Source organism: Pleurodeles waltl, chromosome 3_1 (genome assembly GCF_031143425.1).
Source record: "Pleurodeles waltl isolate 20211129_DDA chromosome 3_1, aPleWal1.hap1.20221129, whole genome shotgun sequence".
In the NCBI taxonomy this organism is placed as follows: domain Eukaryota; kingdom Metazoa; phylum Chordata; class Amphibia; order Caudata; family Salamandridae; genus Pleurodeles; species Pleurodeles waltl.
This window is the reverse complement of record NC_090440.1, coordinates 1,715,372,443-1,715,392,884: the sequence shown is the minus strand read 5'-3', so window position 1 is coordinate 1,715,392,884 and position 20,442 is coordinate 1,715,372,443. Positions and strand designations below refer to the sequence as shown.

Sequence of the window (20,442 nt, the reverse complement as noted above, 5' to 3'; positions counted from 1 at the left end):
CCAGGCCTCGGTTTAAACATCTTTTGATCAGACTTGGGGCCTGATTTAGGTCCTGGAGGAGGGGATACTCTGACACAAAAGTGAGGGCTATCTCGACCGTCGTATTATGGTCCCCATAGGCTACCATCCGCCGGATGGGATATCCATCACATTTGTAACAGAGTAATTCTTTCTATTCTGTTTTACTCCACTCTGTTCTTCTCTATGCTACTCTACACCTTTTGGTTCAATGTCTGTTTTTTCATTATTCAAAACAATTATTTGTCACATATATTATAAGTAATAATAAATTGAGTCATTACCTCCATTTTAAAATGCCATCTACCCAGTAATATTTTGAATACATTGCTGAGCATTTTAGTTGAGCAATAGAGTGCAAGTGTGTCTTAGAAAAGAAAAGTCAGATCTCTTTAACATGTAATTTTAGAGGATGGCACATGTCATCAACTTGAGAAGGAATCGTTCATTGACAACACTCCTCCTTCAAACAGTTTGGAGTGTTATACAGTTCTTACAAATATAGCAGAACTGCGTGTTAGACCAACACGAACATCACAAAATAGAGACTTAGTCCACATATATCTTCAGTAAGTGTTTTCGTATCTCTCGGCTAGCTCACAGTACCACATCCAACCCCCAAACAAACCAGGGAAATATGTTGGCAACCTCGAACATGACACTGATCCCAACGAAATCAGTGGAAACAGATTTATCCTTTTCTTAAGTCACTCTTGCATGCCTAAGGTAAATACAAAAAAAGCATTTTCAAACATTTATTGAAATGATTGTTTTCTTATATAAAAAGCATGTGCTGCATTTATTAGAACAATGAGGTATATTACTGTAATCAGCATTGCTAGAATGGTAAACAATATGAACGATTCAACCATGGTAATTGTTGTGAATGTTTGCATACGCCTTTCTGTATTCAATACCCTACTAAAGAGAGCACAGTGGGAGTACCTTCTGCCAGATCAGTTGGGATATTCTAACCCCCATGCCTTGGTTTTAGGTGTCAGGAAGCCAGTATGGGATATCCTTTTTGGAAGGATGGAAGTCGGAGCTAGCAGGGCTGGATCTCAGTCACAGCTTACAAAGGTTCCATGATAATCCCAGTATGGAAGTGCTCCTCTCGCTCAGTCACAGCACTGAAGCTGTTTACATAATAAAGTGTCTTTCTTTCACGCTGTCAGAAAGACGCAAAGCAGCTCATTCTTTTTGTCTAGCTAAAATTAAGTGTCTCCTAACAAGCTCAGCAAAACGATGGAATCATATTCTGAAATGACGACCCTAGAACCAGCTGTGAAGATTAGAGCGTCAACACCTATCACATATGCACATACAGCACATTCACACAAAAAGTGTGGCAAAGGTTACCACAGAAAGGAGATGTCAACTTAAAGAATTGACCCTTAAATGGAGATAACCTGCAAGCCGCGTGACAGGAGCAATTGTTCTTGTTGCTCTTGTTTTTAGGGGAATGGTATGCAAAAATAGTATACCAAGCTTTACGTTAAAAAGCGGGAATTAAACAAAACTGCTATAGAAAAAGAAGATATTGTCTGCTTTAAATACCGAAGGTGACAGCATGAACAAGACAACAGCTAAGGTTTTTAGACTGACACTTACTGGAGTACCTTTTTATTACGGATCACTTCAGGGTGTGGAAAAAACAATTGATTGGCATTCCAGGTTACTGTGCACTTATGGGTTCCCATCTATTCCATGCCACTTCAGGAAACGTGATATAATTGTAGTGGTCTAGCACAGTTTATTCTTCAAAAACCGAGCTTATCAGTGACAGCTGTGTGTCTTCTGTGCACATAAACCTGCCACCGACCTCTACAACAACTTCATACTGTAAAAATATAAATTTAGAATAGAATCTGACTGGAAATAGACACGTGTTCTACCAGTCTGCGAAACAGCATCTGGTGTGGCATGTGGTAACCCAAGTTGAAGCTGTCTATACAATATTTCACTCAACAAGAAAAGAACAGAGCCACAAATGACTCAGTGGACAGTGGCTAGTGATTTACACATGGCTTTCTCCTATGGCTAGTTAGTCTAGCTGGGCAGGAATGGGGGGAATATTCCTGGCCAGTAATCAGGCATGCAGCAGAAATATGTACAAGATACAAGTTGTAGTTGACTCAATACCTTCTTCAGAAGTCCAAGATAACATGAGAAAAAAACATACAGGGAGTGCAGAATTATTAGGCAAATGAGTATTTTGACCACATCATCCTCTTTATGCATGTTGTCTTACTCCAAGCTGTATAGGCTCGAAAGCCTACTACCAATTAAGCATATTAGGTGATGTGCATCTCTGTAATGAGAAGGGGTGTGGTCTAATGACATCACCACCCTATATCAGGTGTGCATAATTATTAGGCAACTTCCTTTCCTTTGTCAAAATGGGTCAAAAGAAGGACTTGGCAGGCTCAGAAAAGTCAAAAATAGTGAGATATCTTGCAGAGGGATGCAGCACTCTTAAAATTGCAAAGCTTCTGAAGCGTGATCATCGAACAATCAAGCGTTTCATTCAAAATAGTCAACAGGGTCGCAAGAAGCGTGTGGAAAAACCAAGGCGCAAAATAACTGCCCATGAACTGAGAAGTGTCAAGCGTGCAGCTGCCACGATGCCACTTGCCACCAGTTTGGCCATATTTCAGAGCTGCAACATCACTGGAGTGCCCAAAAGCACAAGGTGTGCAATACTCAGAGACATGGCCAAGGTAAGAAAGGCTGAAAGACGACCACCACTGAACAAGACACACAAGCTGAAACGTCAAGATTGGGCCAAGAAATATCTCAAGACTGATTTTCTAAGGTTTTATGGACTGATGAAATGAGAGTGAGTCTTGATGGGCCAGATGGATGGGCCCGTGGCTGGATTGGTAAAGGGCAGAGAGCTCCAGTCCGACTCAGACGCCAGCAAGGTGGAGGTGGAGTACTGGTTTGGGCTGGTATCATCAAAGATGAGCTTGTGGGGCCTTTTCGGGTTGAGGAGGGAGTCAAGCTCAACTCCCAGTCCTACTGCCAGTTCCTGGTAGACACCTTCTTCAAGCAGTGGTACAGGAAGAAGTCTGCATCCTTCAAGAAAAACATGATTTTCATGCAGGACAATGCTCCATCACACGCGTCCAAGTACTCCACAGCGTGGCTGGCAAGAAAGGGTATAAAAGAAGGAAATCTAATGACATGGCCTCCTTGTTCACCTGATCTGAACCCCATTGAGAACCTGTGGTCCATCATCAAATGTGAGATTTACAAGGAGGGAAAACAGTACACCTCTCTGAACAGTGTCTGGGAGGCTGTGGTTGCTGCTGCACGCAATGTTGATGGTGAACAGATCAAAACACTGACAGAATCCATGGATGGCAGGCTTTTGAGTGTCCTTGCAAAGAAAGGTGGCTATATTGGTCACTGATTTGTTTTTGTTTTGTTTTTGAATGTCAGACATGTATATTTGTGAATGTTGAGATGTTATATTGGTTTCACTGGTAATAATAAATAATTGAAATGGGTATATATTTGTTTTTTGTTAAGTTGCCTAATAATTATGCACAGTAATAGTCACCTGCACACACAGATATCCCCCTAACATAGCTAAAACTAAAAACAAACTAAAAACTACTTCCAAAAATATTCAGCTTTGATATTAATGAGTTTTTTGGGTTCATTGAGAACATGGTTGTTGTTCAATAATAAAATTAATCCTCAAAAATACAACTTGCCTAATAATTCTGCACTCCCTGTAGATGTGGTACTCAGTTGAAATGTTTTCTAGAAGCTTGGTGTGCTGAAACAAGTACTTTTGGCTCTAGATAAGAGGTTCCAGGGAGAGATTGTAGTCAGTGATGATACTCAGATTTCAAACAGCTGTAAGGGTGGGTACCAAACCCCACTGATAAACTAGCTAGGCTTCAGTTGTCATGTGAGTAACCTTTGATAAGAAGCTTTTGTTTGCTGGATTAAGTTGTGAAATTGTTGAAGCCATCCATTGTGGAACTGAAGCTAAGGCATCAACCATATTAGAGGTAGAGCAGGGGGTGATATGGTTGACTCCTTGCCTCATCTCTGTGCTGTTATGGGCAAAAATAAAATGAGAACGACACTCGAGCAGACAAATGGCCGATGAGGGCTGCCTCAAAGCCCCTTTATATATGAATATGTATGTACTTGAGTTTTTATTTTTAATACAAGACCCTGACAGCCCGCTAAACTGGTCAGGCCTCCCAAGAAGGTCTAGTAAAGATTATCACAGTGCAGATCTTTTACCCCAGGTTTTTTCAGCAGGGTCCCCAGCACCAAAACCTCTGCTTTCTGAGGAAATGAGTAACAAAACAACTCTGCAGGCGCACAAACACCCTTATTGGTCTGTTGGAATTAGTATGTGCTTTTTATTATAAATGTCAGGCTTACTGCATTTGTCGTAACATTTCATGATAAACAGATGAGACATGCAGCATCTTCAATAATGTTTTCAGATTAACCAATTGGGCCATTGTTGCCATAGCCAGTGCAGGTCAGCTGTAGGCTTTCCCACAAGGCAATCATCAGGCATAGTCATTAAATTGAGAATAAATGCAAATATATAGTGGCCAAAGAACATTTAACCACTTATCAAAAGGACTCAATAATACAGCAAATCAACAATACCTAAGTTTTGTTCGTAATAAGTGAGATTCCATGTCACAAAAACCGCCTGCAGGCCTTAACAGAGTGTAATGACACTCTGTCCTTAAAAGCCTACTTACTTTAACATATTATTTTCACAATAAATAGGTGTGAGAAAGTATCCTCTTTCTAGTATGGTTACCCCAATTTTTTACTGTTTGCCAGTGTGTTTTTATTGTATCACTGGGATCCTGCTAGTCAGGACCCCAGTGCTCATAGTTTGTGGCCTACATGTCAGTACGTTTTACTGTTTTGTCAGTATGCTCAACTGTGTCACTAGAGTCCTGCTTACCGGAACTCCAGTGCTTATGCTCTCTCTGATTCCAAATTTGTACTTACATACCAGTAACCCAGTATTCCACTCCAAATTGACATACTGGACCCCTCTTATAAGTCCCTAGTATATGGTACCTAGGTACCCAAGGCATTGGGGTTCCAGGAGATCCTTATGGGCTGAAGCATTTCTTTTGTCACCCATAACTTTGAGAGTGCAAGGACGGCATTATAAGTGTGCACTACATATAGTTCAGTATATATATGTAGCTTCACAATGGTAACTCCGAATATGGCCATGCGAGGTGTCTAACAATTGGGAATTGTACCCCCATATTGTTTCTAGTATTTGGGGGCCAATTCCATGCACCCTGGGGGCTCCACCATGGACCCCCAGTACTGCCATACCATCCTTCTGAGGTTTTCACTGCAGCCCCAGCTGCTGCCACCTCACAGACAGGCTTCTGCCTGGGGCTTGAGCAGCTCAATCCCAGGAAGGCAGAAAAATGCATTTCCTTTAGGACAGGGGTGTTACACCCTCTCCCTTTGGAAATAGGTGTTTCAGTCATGGGAGGGGTACCCTCCCATAACCTCTGGAAATAAATGCTTTGAAGGGAATGGTGCTCTCCTTGCTCCTTGCATAATCCAGCTACACAGGTTCAGTGACCCCCAGTCCCTGCTCTGGCACAAAACTGGGCAAAGGAAAGGGGAATGACCACTCCCCTGTCCATCACCACCCCGGGGGTGGTGCCCAGAGTTCCTCCAGAGTGTCCAGTGCCAGCAGGTGACAGAGACCCCTCCAGATAGGTCCATACCTGGTTAGGTAGCCAATTCCCCTCTGAGTGCTATTTAGGGTCTCTCCTCTGGGTGTTTCCTCAGATTTGGGTTGCAAGACTCCAGCAAGAATCCTCTGCATCCTTTACTTCATCTTCTACCGACGGATCAACCGGTGACTGCTCCAGGAACTCTACAAAACTGCAACAAAGAAGCAAAGATGACTTCTGCGACCTTGTAACTTCAGCTTCTGCCAGCAGCTGCAACAGTTTCCAGGTTGTGCATGCTCTGACGACTGCCTGTCTTCATCCTGCCCCAAAAGAACCGAAGGAATCTCCAGTGGAGTGGAGTGACAGTCACTTCCCTGCTTCAGAAGGCACCTCTCTTCAGCGACGGCCGGTACTCTGGGTCCCCTCTCCTACGACAAGCCTGGATCCTGAAACACAGGTGGTGGACTAAAGTGACCCTGACTGTCCAAAGGTCCAGCTGTCCAAATTTGGTGGAGGGTAAGAGCTTGCCTCCCCGTGCCAGACAGTACCCCTGTACACTGCGTTTTTTGCAGCTTCTAGGGCTTCTGTGCGCTTTTCCAAAAATTCCTTTGTCCACAGCCTCTCCAAGGTGTCCAGCACTCTATCCTGCGAAGCGAAGCTCCAAGATTGGTTCTCGGGAGGCGTGGGATCCCTTTTGTGTAGAGCTGTGACGACTGCCATTTGCATATCCTTTGACCCCGTGCTGTGGGACTCCTGTACGTGCTGTCTGATCTTCTGAGGGCTCTGAGTTGCTGAGAGCCCTCTCTATCTCCCCCTCCTGGTTAGAATTGACCTGGTCCTTCCACGGCCCGGGCAGCGCCATTTTTCGTAAAACGTGAGGCTTATTGGCAGGATCCAGCGACGCAAATCAGACTGCATTCATCCATCCAACATGGGACATCTTCTGCACCAACCAGGAACCCGCATCAATCTTCTTTGATGCAATAATGACTTTGTCTTCTCACCGGTGGTTCTCCTTTTGCACTATTTTATGACTGTTTAGTTACCTGTTTTTGGTTAGTAGTTAATATATTGAGAAATGTACTTACCTCCTAAGGGAGTATAGTCTCCAAAGTATTTTTGGCCTTGTGTCACTAAAATAAAGTACCTTTATTTTTGTTAAACACTGAGTATTGTCTTTCATATGTGTTGGTACTGTGTGACTACAGTGGTATTACAAGAGCTTTGCATGTTTCCTAGTTCAGCCTTAGCTGCTCTGCCTAGAGCTACCTCTGGACAGCCTGGCTTCTAAACACTGACTACATTTCACTAATAAGGGATAACTGGATCTGGTATAAGGTGTAAGTACCTTAGGTACCCACTACAAACCAGGCCAGCGTCCTACAGTAAGTCAAGCCTGCTGCTGCTGTTGTAACTTTTCATAATGTACAGACCAGACCTATGGTCAGGGCCACTAGAATTATGTGACAGGAGATGGCCAATTTATGGGGCAGGGATGAATAAATTATGCAGTAGGAAAAGGCAAATTATGCAGCATAATGTGGCATATTTTCTAATAGTATCACTTCATTATTATGTCAGTTTTAAACTTGGTAACACTGTATGGGATTTGGTTGCACCTCTTTAGTACCAGTTTAACACTCAAATAAAGCAATACGCAGCTGAAAAGTGACCAGTCTAGCTGTGCAAATGGAATTCCCTGCGTGGTAGCATTTTTAGTAGCTTTTGAGCTGTTTGAGCAAGAAGCAACGTTTTTGGGTAAAATCTGCAGATTATGCGGCGCATGATGGATTATGGGGCAAATGCAGCACATCTGTGGTTATGCGAATCGCATAAATCCAGTGACCCTGCCTATGGCATCTGATTTAACATTTTCCAATTAACCAATCAGGCCTATATCCTTAATCACTGGTTTACCTGTCATAACCAACTCATTCATACAAAAATAAAATGCCAAATAATATACATCATTCCAGTTGGCAAAACAAAATACAACTCCTATCAAAGGACCTAGCAACAGAAAATTTGCCTGTGAATCACCAACTCTGTTGAAAATGGAACACCAGGCACCCTGTGAGTGCAGTCAGAAAATGCACATGTACAAAACACATTTATTTTCATACACAGGGCTCTAATGGAGATCATGTGGTAAAAAAAAACATAACAAAAGGAAAAGCAGGTGCAGAAACTCAGTTGTAGGAGAGTGCACAAACCGCTTTAAATAGATACAAAAGTGTAAACCTTTAGAGCTGAGCAAGCTGTTTGAGAACTTTGTGTCTTTGATGCCAGACCTCAAAATGACACCCAACTTGGTAACACTGATACAGCATTGTGCAGGACTATGGCTGCTGCACTGCAACTACGCAAGGGCAATAATTCTACAATCCCTTCATTTTGCACGAAGACCGTCTTTTAAAGTAGGTCAGTCAACTCCACATCAAGAGGTCTGTTCACTTCATGAGACGCATCATCATCACCACCAGGATATTTGACTGACGCATAGTCAGATTTGTCATCTACATCATCATCAATGTAGTGTAAAGTGAGGGGTAAACGAAAGGGAAAACTGCAGAACAGCTGTTGATCAAGCATTTGCGCACTCTGACGATTATATAGAGCAAGATGAGTAAAATGACAACAGTAAAAGCTTTCTCTTAATGTCTTCATTCCCAGCCTTCCAAATAAGACTTTAAACCAAGACCATATACTCCATCCTTCAAGACTAAAGCCATCATTAATCTTGTGTAGTTCTTTAAGCTCAATGATCAATCTGATCAGGTATACTCAATGAGATTTTTGATGAAGAAACAACATTTGGATCCCACAATGGCACAAACACCACCCGTCACAGCCAGGACAAAATCAAAAGTAATCCTTTTTTTGTAAAAGGACAATCCTTTGAGATTCTAACTGATTGGAGATTTACCTCACTGCCTCTTCTAAAACTTTTCTAATAGTTTGTTCTTCACGGATCAGTTCCATCCCGTACATAGGGTACAGGATGGCAAAGAAACGGGTAATTATTAATAACTTCGTGAGCATTCTTTACCAGTGCAGGAAACTTGAGGGAGCATGCCTTGTATGTAAGCAAGTTAGCAGGAACCAAACCGGTACTTGGGTAGCCAGGTGTATGCCCAGTTGTCACAGACTATGTTCTGGGTTGTCCCAGGGAGTGGCAAGGGGAATAATGACCTCTTGAAGGAAGTTCAGAGGAATAAGAATAAAGTTTGGAATCCAGTGTCGCTTTAAGGTCACACATGCAGATGCTGCCATTTTAAGTTTCCGAACCCATTCCATGAGCAGCGTCGGAAGTGAATAGCAAGCAGATGTGATGTCTTGGGTAGGTAAATTTTAGTCATTGATTATTATGTGACAACATTGGTAGCATGTTTGTTCTTTTTGGAGGAGTGCCCAAAAAAAAACAAAAAACCTTGAAGCATTGTTTTTCTTCATCAGAGGATACAGTGATCATTAGCACTCCTCCTCGAGCGTCAGTGGTCACAGATCCAGCATAAGGAGAGATTGAGGCTCTGTCGATATTACTTTAAAAAGTGCAAAAATATTTTTATACTGTAAGAGGAATGCTGATCTCAAGGCTTGGCAACAGGCAAGGTACTGTGTATTTCTGAGTGTCTGCCAACCGGATCCTCAAAAGAGTTACAGAGCGAGCCAGGCAACAAGGCTAGCAGCAAAGAAAGCCTGCCAGACCCAACAAGGCAACAAGTAACTGCAATGCTTCCGGCTACCTTGGCATGAGATGTTATGATGGAGAAAAGGAGGAGCTGCACCTTGGCTAAACAAAGGTCAGATGTAGGCAGCTGGAATTCCTACCTGTGCTGAAGAGGCATGGTTGTTTACTGGAGCAGAAGCTGTATGTGTAGGAGAAGCTTGTTTCCCAAGTATGGAAAGAGCTATAGAGTTTGAGTCTCTCAACTCTGTGGCCCTCATTCAGGGACTGGCCTGAATCAAGATTGGTATTCCGTGGCACTTCATAGCGGTATTCATGGTGAGCAGGACCTGGAAGAGATCATGCTAGCTGGGCTGCAGGGCATATTTCCATAGTCAATTTGCAGGTTACCCCAGTCTTCCGTTGCAGGCTTTTAGCAGGCTTCTGTTAAGCGGATGTGTAAGGCAGCTTGAACCCAAGAACTGAAGCTGTCGAGACATTGAGTACATTGTTGCAGTACTGGAGGGTGATATAATTTAAGTGCAAATTAAGAATTAAGTTAAAACACTCTACTTTCCCTGGGGACTTGAGTGGTAAGCGCAGTAAAAGTTTTGTTTGATCTCTAAAGCCATGCAGAACTCCCACACTACAGTAAACACAGAGTGAGTGCCCCCATTAGTGTCTATCCAAATCGGGACCACAGATCTAAGAACTAAATACCTAATCAGCCTTTTGGCATGTTTAATAGGGTCAGCATGAGAGCAAGGATAAGCCTAAATCCATGCTGAAGGCATACATACTAGGATTTAAACATATTGATAGGAACAATATTTGGGCATTTGGATGGAGTCCACTTTGATGTAGATGAAGAGGCCCAAAGGAGGTGGGTGGGCAGCAGGGTATGTTTTGGTTAATTTCTTGATTGTGGGTTTTGACAAGTGGCACAGGAGTGGCAATGCTGTTGGGCAACAAAAGGAAAACTATGGAGAGGACCAGTAGGTGCTTTCTTCAGGAATCATGCCACCTCTTCTAACATGGGTGTTGTAAGGCAAGGTAGTGGAGGAGAAATTTTTATGCAACCACTCTCCCATTGCTGTCCCTACATATCTATTTGGGGTTTGTTTTACAGTTCTGTTTCCTTAAAGTCAGTTTCTAAAGCATAGGGGCACATTGCTGTAATTCAGACAAATGCGATAGGGTGAACATGAAAGACAACACAGTGAAAAACCTATAGATAGATTGTACAATTTATCAATAACGTAGTCTTTTTGGCAATTTGGTCAACAAAAGTGTTATGTTGAGAAGCGCTGCTCTCAGAGTTGATAAAATAGGAGTTTTTATTGGAGGCTATATTCAAAACAGCACACAACTCCCTCAGCGGCAGTTCCAAGGTGTGTACACCCAACTGGTGTAATCTGGAACTCCCATCAAGCGATGAGATGTGAAAACCTACGTTCTAACAAATAACGTTACAGAGTAGATTGACATGACATAATACAGCTTTCCCTTTACATAAAACAACAAAGCAAAACTAATATAACATTGCAAATGATAGAACAACAAAAATCAATGAAACTCATTAACTTGCAGAATCTGAAAAAGAAAAGCAAAGAGAAACTCTAACCTAAAGTATATTCATTTAAATAATTAGGTCTGCACACTTTACTCACTCTCCTGTTCCTTACATCAACATGCATAGCATCTCCTAGACCAATCACACCATCCCATGTGATGGTGTGGTCATCCTATGACCACACCAGACTGGACCGATCACCCCTGCATACACTTCACAATCACCGCAACCTGCAGCCGCACCTGCACCCCAGGATCCCCCTCACAGGAAATGGAACGAAATCACCAATGAGCAACGCACCTCATCGCTCGCCAAAACCCTCCCTCCCTCTTACGACGCCAACACAGCAGCACACAATCTCAACGCATGGATCAACAAATGCGCCGACACTCTAGCCCCTGTCTGGCTGACATCGGCCAAACGTGTACCCAAGAAAGCCAGCTGGTTCACCACTAAATCAAAGCATACCCTCAGACGTTTAGAGCAAAAATGGAGGAGAAGCCAAACCAGCGAAGACCTTGCTTCATTCAGAGCCGCAACTCCCCCCCACTGACAAAAATTCAATAACGAAAGGAAGGACGCACTCCAAGAGCGCATCAACTCCTGTGCATACAACTCTAAGGAACTCTTCTCGGTCATCGAGTTCACAGATTCCCCCCTTCAAAGCCACCAGCATCCCCCCGTCACAGAACCTCTGCGACAAACTCGCTACCTTTTTCCACCACAAGATCCAGGACATCTACGACAGCTTCCTCCCGGAAAATCCTGGCACCTGAATGTGTGACTGACCCACCTCCGAAGCAGTCAACATCATGAACAGCACCCACTCCGGAGCCCCCTCGGACTCCTGCCCCCACCACATATACATCAGAGCCAGCGCATCCATTGCCCCGAGCTCCTTAACACAATCAACTGCTCCATTAACACGGGTACCTCCCCGAGGACTGGAAAAACACCGAAATATGCCCTCTCCTGAAGAAACCTTTGGCCGACCCATCAGAACAAAAGAATTTCTGGCCCATCTCACTGCTACCTACCCCGGCAAAGTACTGGAGAAAGCAATCAACGCACATCTACGGAATTTCATTGAGGCCAACAACTCCCTGGACAGCTCCCAGTCCGGCTTCCGCTGCAATCACAGCATGGAAACAGCCCTACTGGCAGCCACCAACGACAACAGATTACTCCTAGACCACAGCCGCAGCGCTCATACTCCTCAAACTCTCAGCAGCATTCGACACGGTCTTCCACAGCACTCTGCACACCAGACTCCATGACATAGGAATCCGCAGAAGAGCCCTGGAATGTATCCACTCCTTCCTCTCCGAGAGGACGCAGAGGTTCAGATTCCCGCTCTACACTTCCAGACACAGAGGAGTCAACTGCGGAGTCCCCCAAGGATCCTCACTGAGTCCCACACTGTTCAACGTATACAGGGTACCCTCGCTGCCATCGTCAGAAGCCATGGTATGAACATCATGTTGTATGCCAAAACACAACTCATCATTTCCCACATCAAAAACCCAGACATGGCCAAAAGGAACTTCCACTCAGGAATGGAAGCCATCACCACCTGGATGAGAGAAAACTGCCTCAAGCTCAACTCCGACAAGACAGAGGTCATCGTCTTTAGAAATGCCACCTCAGCTTGGGGTGACTTCTGGTGGCCCACATCCCTCAGCACCATTCCTGCACTGACTGAGCACGCCCACAAATTAGGAATCATCCTAGACTCCTCCCTATCCATGACCCGCCAGGTAAACTCTGTCGCCTCCTCCTGCTAGCACACCCTCTGCAAACTTTGGAAGATCTTCTGATGGATCCCAGCAGACTAAGGCGTGGGTGACAGTCCTGCGACAGTCACTAGCTAGTTCGACTACGGCAACGCCCTCTACACTGGCACCTGAACTAGGAACATCCAGAAAACTACAACTCATCCAAAATGCCGCCGCCAGACTCATTCTGGACATCACTCGCCGAGAACACATCTCCCAACACCTGAGGACTCTCCACTGGCTACCGGTCGAGAAGCGAATCACCTTCAACCTTCTCACCCACACGTACAAGGGCATCACAACACAGGACAAGCCTACCTGAACCACCGCGTCTCCTTCCACACCCCCTGGCCACCATCCTTCGCATCTGCAAAACCACCGCCGGAGGAAGATCCTTCACCTGCACTGCAGCAAAGAGGTGGAACAACCTCCCCCTGCACCTCAGACAAAGCCCGTTGCTCACCATCTTCAGGAAGAACCTCAAGACGTGGCTCTTCGGATGATGTCCCGCTCCTCCTCACCAGCTCCTTGAGACCCTCACGATGTATAGCCGCGCTTTACAAAAAATGATTGATTGATTGACTCTGTGTACCAGATTGTGACCCTTCACGTGAAGCAAGGTAGCTCATAGAAGGGAACACTTCACTGATAATCTCACCAGAACCATCAACACACTCACTCCTTCACAGCTGCACTGCCCTCACTGTCAAACAGCTGAGCCTCCAAGTAGTCCCCCCATCACATAACTCATTCTCAAAGGGAAACCTCCACCAGCAGATATATCAGCACTCTGAACTGAAGATGTCTTGGCTGTTTCTGTTGCTTCTCCATTTCCCATTGTGAACTTTAACTGCATGCAAACTTAAATCACTGTGCTTTTGAGGTAGAACTTTGAAACACCAACCTTTGAACCCAAAAGATGCCTGACTGACCAGATCTCTGATCTGGAATTCGTCATCATTTACATTCTTCTACTCTTCATATCCGAGTTTACTCTTGGTTTGTGCTCTTTCAACCCTTTGACTAACTTTCTGAATATCAGGACATATACCAGTTCTGCCAGTGCTCTCCAGCACCCAAGAGGGGGACAACTCACATATGGAATGTCATCCTCGCAGTAGCACAAATGGTGCAACACCTGTCGTTGAGTGTGGTGCATTGTGGTTGCTCCATAACCTGGCCATCACAGCAGGCCAATCATCTTGGCCAGAAAGACTCGGCCAACTGAATGGTTTCCTTAATCATCCTGTTTATACTATCCACCATTCTATTATCTAGTAGACTATAGGGTGCAACAGGCAAATGTTTGATACTAAGTGAAGTGAGAAAGCTGTCCACCGCATAAGAACAAAAACTGCACTCAGTTATTATTAACCAGAGTTTCAAGAATCTCTTCGGAGTAGAACAGACTTTGCACTGCCTTTGTTACCGTTTTGGTGTAGGTTTCTTTCATAAATCTGTGGCACACCCATTTAAAGTGGTAATCTTCTTTATGCTGTTTATGTTCGTTCTTATTGCTTATATACTGTATTTCTTTTCTCTGTTTATACTCTGGTCCTCGCACTCCTACTCAGACCACTCTCTCTGTTTTTCCTTTCTTTTTAATACTTATTACTCTGTTGTTTCTAAATGTGTAAAAGTGGGAATGTGTGCATTGTTGCAGTGTCCTTCATTTTGCACTCACACTTTGTTTCTCATATTTGTGCCACATTCCTTGTTTTTCTTTTCCTTTTGCCTTTCTATTTACAATGTATATCTCTTTGTGCACATTCCTTTTTCTACATTTACCACATTTTGTCTCCTGATTCTTGAAGTAGTGGATGAGCCCTGTTGAGTGCCTTCTTTTAGTATACACCACATTTATATCATACTATATGTGGGCTTCTTTGTGCTGATCATACACTCTTTGCAACAGTCCTATAACTCTATTGCTCTACAGCTTTCTCCCTACCACTTCTTTTTTCTACATTCTCTACATTGTGTTTGAATCTATCTTGAAGTGACTGAAGTCTATCCAGTTCTCTCATGCTTTAACCTAGGAAGAACCGAGAAAATCATAAGTGGCTGCGAATCTGAACTTGGGGTCACTCCGCCTTTGAACGTTCAAGTTCTAAGGAACTTGGATATCATCAGACAGTATACGTTGAACTAAGTTAAGCTGGAAGTTGTGGAATCAGATTCCCTGCTGTGATGATCAGAATCTTTTTGGAGGAGGAATATGCACACAAACCCATACCATGGACTTTTTTGTAATAGATGGACTTTTTTTTTTTTTTTCAGCCTCACTTGAGGTTCTTTCAAAAAAGTGTTAAGCAGTGCAGCATAAGTTTAGTGTTCTGTAGAGTCAAGTTAACTTAAAATTAAGTTGTTGACTCCACATTTTGCTGATGAAAAAGGAAATTGGATTGCCACTTTCAAACCTATTTGATTTGGTGAGCTACTGCTTGACATGGCTCAAGAGATGACATGTACTGTGCTGTTCCTTGTCTAAAGACTTAAGGAATTCATGCTCTCTCGCTCGGTCTCTTTTTTTCTTGCTCTGACTCCTGATCAATGTTCAACTCTCATTAATTTGGAAAAAGCATTCTAATAACAAAAGGCTCCTGTATTGTGGATCTTCTCCATTAATCTTTCTTGGGTGTTAATGGCCTATTTAAGTTACCACCCTGGAATTCATCTATTTCTTTTTTCTTCACAAAGATCAACAGGTGCCTTTACACGTGCTCAGATACCTAAGATGGAGTAAGGGGTGGCAATGAGTTCCCCAAGGTTACGGAGGAAAAGGCTGTGGATCCCAGTTACTCATGCTCTTCTATTTGCAACACAGTGCCAATTTCAGAGTAGCCCTTAGAATCTCCATGTCCTTACCCTCGAGTACCGAAAGGTGAGAAGGCTATATTTATATCCATGGAGAACTGGTTAAATGTAATTAAGGCAGTCCTACACAGGCAATTAGCATTCCAAATTGGACTACCAGGAAGATAAACTACTTCTATATTCAAGCCAGAGCGAGGAGTTTGGTGTTAACTCCCACCTTGCATCCAGCCACCTTAATGAGTTGTAATTAAGCTATGCAGCAGACCTCCTGTCTGAGTTGGGATTTCATTTTGTTGCACCATTATAAAATTCTAAAAAAAAAAGCAAAACATCAAGTTGCATGAAGATGTTGAGGAGCTTACTTGCACGGAGTCATTTGTATGCTTATTGTCCCTTTACGTTGCACACCAACCGTAGCTACATTAGAAGTATCAGCCTGCAAAATGTTTATTTAGAGTTAAGCGCTGCAACATAGCTGCATACATCACCTCTACAACTGCTTAAATCCTTTTTCACAGGACACTCAGTCCATCATCTAGGATTGTTTCTCAGCTCCCTCTTATACCTTGGAGACCATCTTGCAGCCATTACAAGCAACTGTACTGAAAGTAAAGAATAATTATCTCCTTCCGCCCCCCTTTAACTCCCGAACCTTGATTTTTCGTGATCCACAGCTCCGAGGCTTCCACCGGCCTGATAGGTCTGCATCTTTACTGCTTGAAATTTAATCTCAGCTATCTAATTTGTCTCCGGTTTACATCACTTCTAGTCCTGACGACGATCCGACAATTCTACGGGATTGTAACGACGCTGATACAAAATAGAGATCGGTTCAAAATACTGACAATCTTTGGGCAGTATATTTCCTATACTGTATAGTGTGTTACAGACATGGATGTATCACATTTGCACCGAGCACATCTTTCACCTCACTCACACTATAGGTATAGATTTGTTTGGTTTTATCAATTTTCGACTCATTATTAAAGTATTGTTTGGTTACACATTATTATCGAGTATTGTCGTCACCACAGGGAGTGCTGTGTTTCAACCTTTAAAAAGGCGCATGGTTAGCTCCTTGGCTCATTGCAGTGCACACATTTGTGAGAGACTTGCCTCAAACCTGAATATGCCAAAGAAACTGTTGACAAAAACACCTTATGGGTTGGGTTCTGCAATCTGACAATACACTTACTGCTTCTGCAGCACTGTCGCTATCTCAATAGTTCCTGGAAAAGGAACAAACTTCCATATTCAGAGAAGGAGGATTCGAGTACTCATACTCTGTATTCTCCACAACCATTAACAGTCATATAAATCTGCTGCTAACGTAACCAACGCATAAAATATTACACTCTGCACCACTGTGTCCTCCACCACAGCGTTCACTTTCTATGTAGTGAAAGGAGGTTCTCAGATGTTGGGTCACTCTAGAGCCATCCATCTCATGTTCACTGAAAAGTCACTGAAAAGAGGATAGAGGATAACTCAGGGTCTGGGACTGTTGGATCTGGTCTGTTGAAGGCAGTACTGTTGTGTGATGAGGAAAGTTTCATGCTGACTGCTGCAACAAGGTTCGTGCTAAAGGGAGATGGTATGCAGTTTGTAGTGTGTTGGATAAGTGGTGCTTTCCATCTGGATAATCCTTAGTCCTTACTTTTGTTTTCATACTTCTATTTTGTCCATTGGGTGAATGTCCAATAAAAGTTAATTATCTAAGTATTGACCCTGAAGGCCCTTCTGTGATAGCACTACTGTAACTGTTTGAATGTCACGTTTGGGTGATTGAGTGTTCACTCATCAGGAATATGTTGTATTTAAGAAGTCTGTTTCCTATCCCCTGTCTTAGGAGGATTTTCGGAGTAAAGTTGAAGATTATATGAAGCGATATGCGAGATGATGAAGGGTTGATTCTCCCCTCCATATTGGCCCCGTCTCACAGAGCTGAGCCTGATCACGTTAAGAAGACTACAAACGAAAGGCAGTTGCTAATGTTTGGGTTGTTTACTCGTCCCCCTACTCATGTCGCACCCAAGACGACCTCAGACCTCATCCGCGTCCATGTCTTCTGGAGTCGCCACCATGAAGACTGCGAGGAATTGAACAGGGGAGGGGCATGAGGCCCGGGTGGGTGGGAAAGAAGTAGAGATGCAATGTTGCTTCTGTTTTAAAACTGTTTAAGTTTCTGACAATGTACATCTTTTTTGCGGAGAGTTCCTCCAGACATGTCATAACAGAACTTGCTGTTGAATATAGAGCTTTACTTTAAATGGTCTGATTTTGAGTTGTTCGTGATTGATAATACACATTATGATGTGAATATATTCCAGGGTATGGAGAGGAGATCGGTTAAAAAAAATTGTCCTCCTGTGAATCTGTGGATTATAAATAACTCTTTCTCCCCTCTCCCCCTGCCCCCCCCCCCCCCCACAGCACACACCCACACACAAAGAATGGGTATCTGTCAATTTTGGATGATTTGTTTTTTCTGATACACAAATATGCATATTTAAGGAAGGTAGCATACACCTTGGTACTAATCACTGGTGGTTTTGATAAACCAAACGCTTAGATAGTATTATTAGCAGTGATAGCCCCCAAGGGACCACCCCAAGCCTCGATAAGGATGCTCCGTCTACATTACAGAAGTCTAGTGTGCTGTGTATAGTTCACATTTAGACTTAATGCCAGCTTTTAGAGTTTGGTACCACCTGTGTGTCTCAGCTGAGCTGTATTCATGCTTTAGGAAATATACTTCATCAATCTTTGGGAGATTAAGCAAATTACATTGTGATCAGCATTTTGTCCACAATTCCTGTTCTTAGGTGCTGTATGCTAAAATATGCCCCCTTTAAATACTTGATCTTCTGACCAGTACCATGAAAAGACACTCAAGGCGCACAAAAGCATGATCCTACATACTGCAGCATTTACTTCTAGGCTATACTCAGGTTGTTCTGTTAAAGTTTGTTTTGTTTTTTTCCATTGTTAACATGGTGCCTTAATGCCCCTCAGAAATTTGATGCCATAAGCTTACAGAACAAATCTAAAGTGTGAATGCACGTCATTAATCAAAGGACATGCACAGAGTGGTCGGAGGGCATGCATCCAGGCATACTTTGGAGCACCCTTTCCTGTCTCTTTGGCCCACAGGCGTGCAGCTTCTGTAGGTATGTTATGTGTTTGGACCAAGTACACAGGCTCAGAAGAGGCTGGCGGTCTCCTGCTGAGTACATTGTCATGAAACTGTAATTCTGGCAACTTTCAAGTCTGGCTAATAGCCTTCTGGGGGGCAACTATGGCATCTTAATTAAAATGTTATTAGTATTCTCTGATAATCCTCTGAACTGCACTTGTTCGTATGTAACAGTTCCTTATTGCTGATAAAATGGGGCAGGAGGGTCTCTCAAGACTGCATAAGGGACTAACTTAATGTTCAAGACGTGTGGCTGTAGATAGACATGCTTAGCATAATCCCACCATCTAGTGTTGGGCTCGGAAGTGTGCAAATTGTTTTTTTTCAAGCAAAAGTTTTCGAGTTGTGCGCTAGAGTGACTCCTCCTCTTGCTGATAAGGCGCATGTGCATTGTTAGATTGTTTTCTTCCGTCGCTTGTTCAGACATGTGCTCCGGTTCAACATCGTCGCCATTTTGTCTTGCTTAACTGTACCGTTGAACAGTGTTCAAGACATTGTTATCCATTCCATTTTACCAGTCTAGCTTTTACATTCATAAGGCTACACCTAGCGAAGGTGCCTGTTTATCTACCAAATAGACAACACACTTCTCTATTCAGGATTCCTGTCATTAACGCCTTCTTTAAAGGTCTTAAGAGTTATTCCTCCTAGGGTGCCATCTGCCCCTTCTTGGATTCTTAATGTTGTACTAACAAGATTACCATGCCCTCCATTTGAGCCCCTCCACTCCTGCCCCCTCCAGTTTTTATCCTAGAAAGTATAATTTCTCGTTTTCAATCATGGCTCTTCTCTGGTTTCCCTCTTCTGTTTAATTGACGTAGATTTCTTAGGGGCAGCCCGAGTCGGTTGCGGTCCCTCTTGGGCCTTCGTCCTTTAGGGCAGACTTTACATTTGATGTTCCTTCCACGTCATGTCTACCTGATGATGGAATTAACTTCCTTCCACTTCTTCCCTTTCTGTCATGTCTTGTATCCATACCTCAGTCTCAATTAGGTTTGTAACTTGTGCCTGTCCCCTGAATGTAAAGAGACTACCTGTGAGGCCTGCAAGTATTTTCTGTCGAAGAAGACGCTGTGTGACTGTAGAGCTTGACGCCTCAAAATGTTGCATCGCATCGCAGAAGATGCACCAGACCTCTTCGGATCTCCTAGAGGAGACTCTGGCTCTGTCTAGGGCTGTTGATGTGGGTACCTTCTTCCCCAAGAACAGTTCTCGCGTTGAACTGGAAATGAAGGACCGCACTTTACGTCAGCCTATGAGCACTGTGCTCCAAAGACCTTGATTACAACCCCAGCAGACCTCCACAAAGGGTCGCCAACTCACCCCAGAATGACCAAAGACTGTTGTTGGGCCACCACTGCCTTCAGGTCAGGGTCAGCACGACTGGCTGTATCGGACACACCCAGATTCAGCACTGCAGCGAAACAACAGCACAGACCGCATGCTCCCAAACAGACTTCTTCTCCATCATAGTTGACCCGACCCTCTGAGCTGAAGCCTTCAGCATCAAAACACCGCTCCATCTCAGTACTGAAAATTCTCTCTTTGGACCCAAAGCCCTCGGCACCAAAAATATTGGCACTGAGGACTTTGACATCAGAGACGAAAACCTATTTTTTCGACAAAAATACTCATGGTTCCAAACCTGTGGAACCAGTGCTTCAAAGGCTGCAGGAGGAGATAGACTGCCATGT

General features: G+C 43.6%; 1 protein-coding gene across 2 annotated transcripts in view; it reads left to right on the top strand.

The window, feature by feature from the left end:
- The window catches only part of UBE2F (ubiquitin conjugating enzyme E2 F (putative)), a 1,010,525-nt gene extending 992,703 nt beyond the window's left edge, over positions 1–17,822 (top strand). For both annotated transcript variants that reach the window (XM_069225615.1, XM_069225614.1), the window contains one exon: positions 17,402–17,822. In XM_069225615.1, coding sequence (XP_069081716.1) covers positions 17,402–17,452 — 51 coding nt within the window. In that variant the 3' untranslated portion in view covers positions 17,453–17,822. The remainder of the gene's footprint in view (positions 1–17,401) is intronic.
- Positions 17,823–20,442: the final 2,620 nt, after the last annotated feature.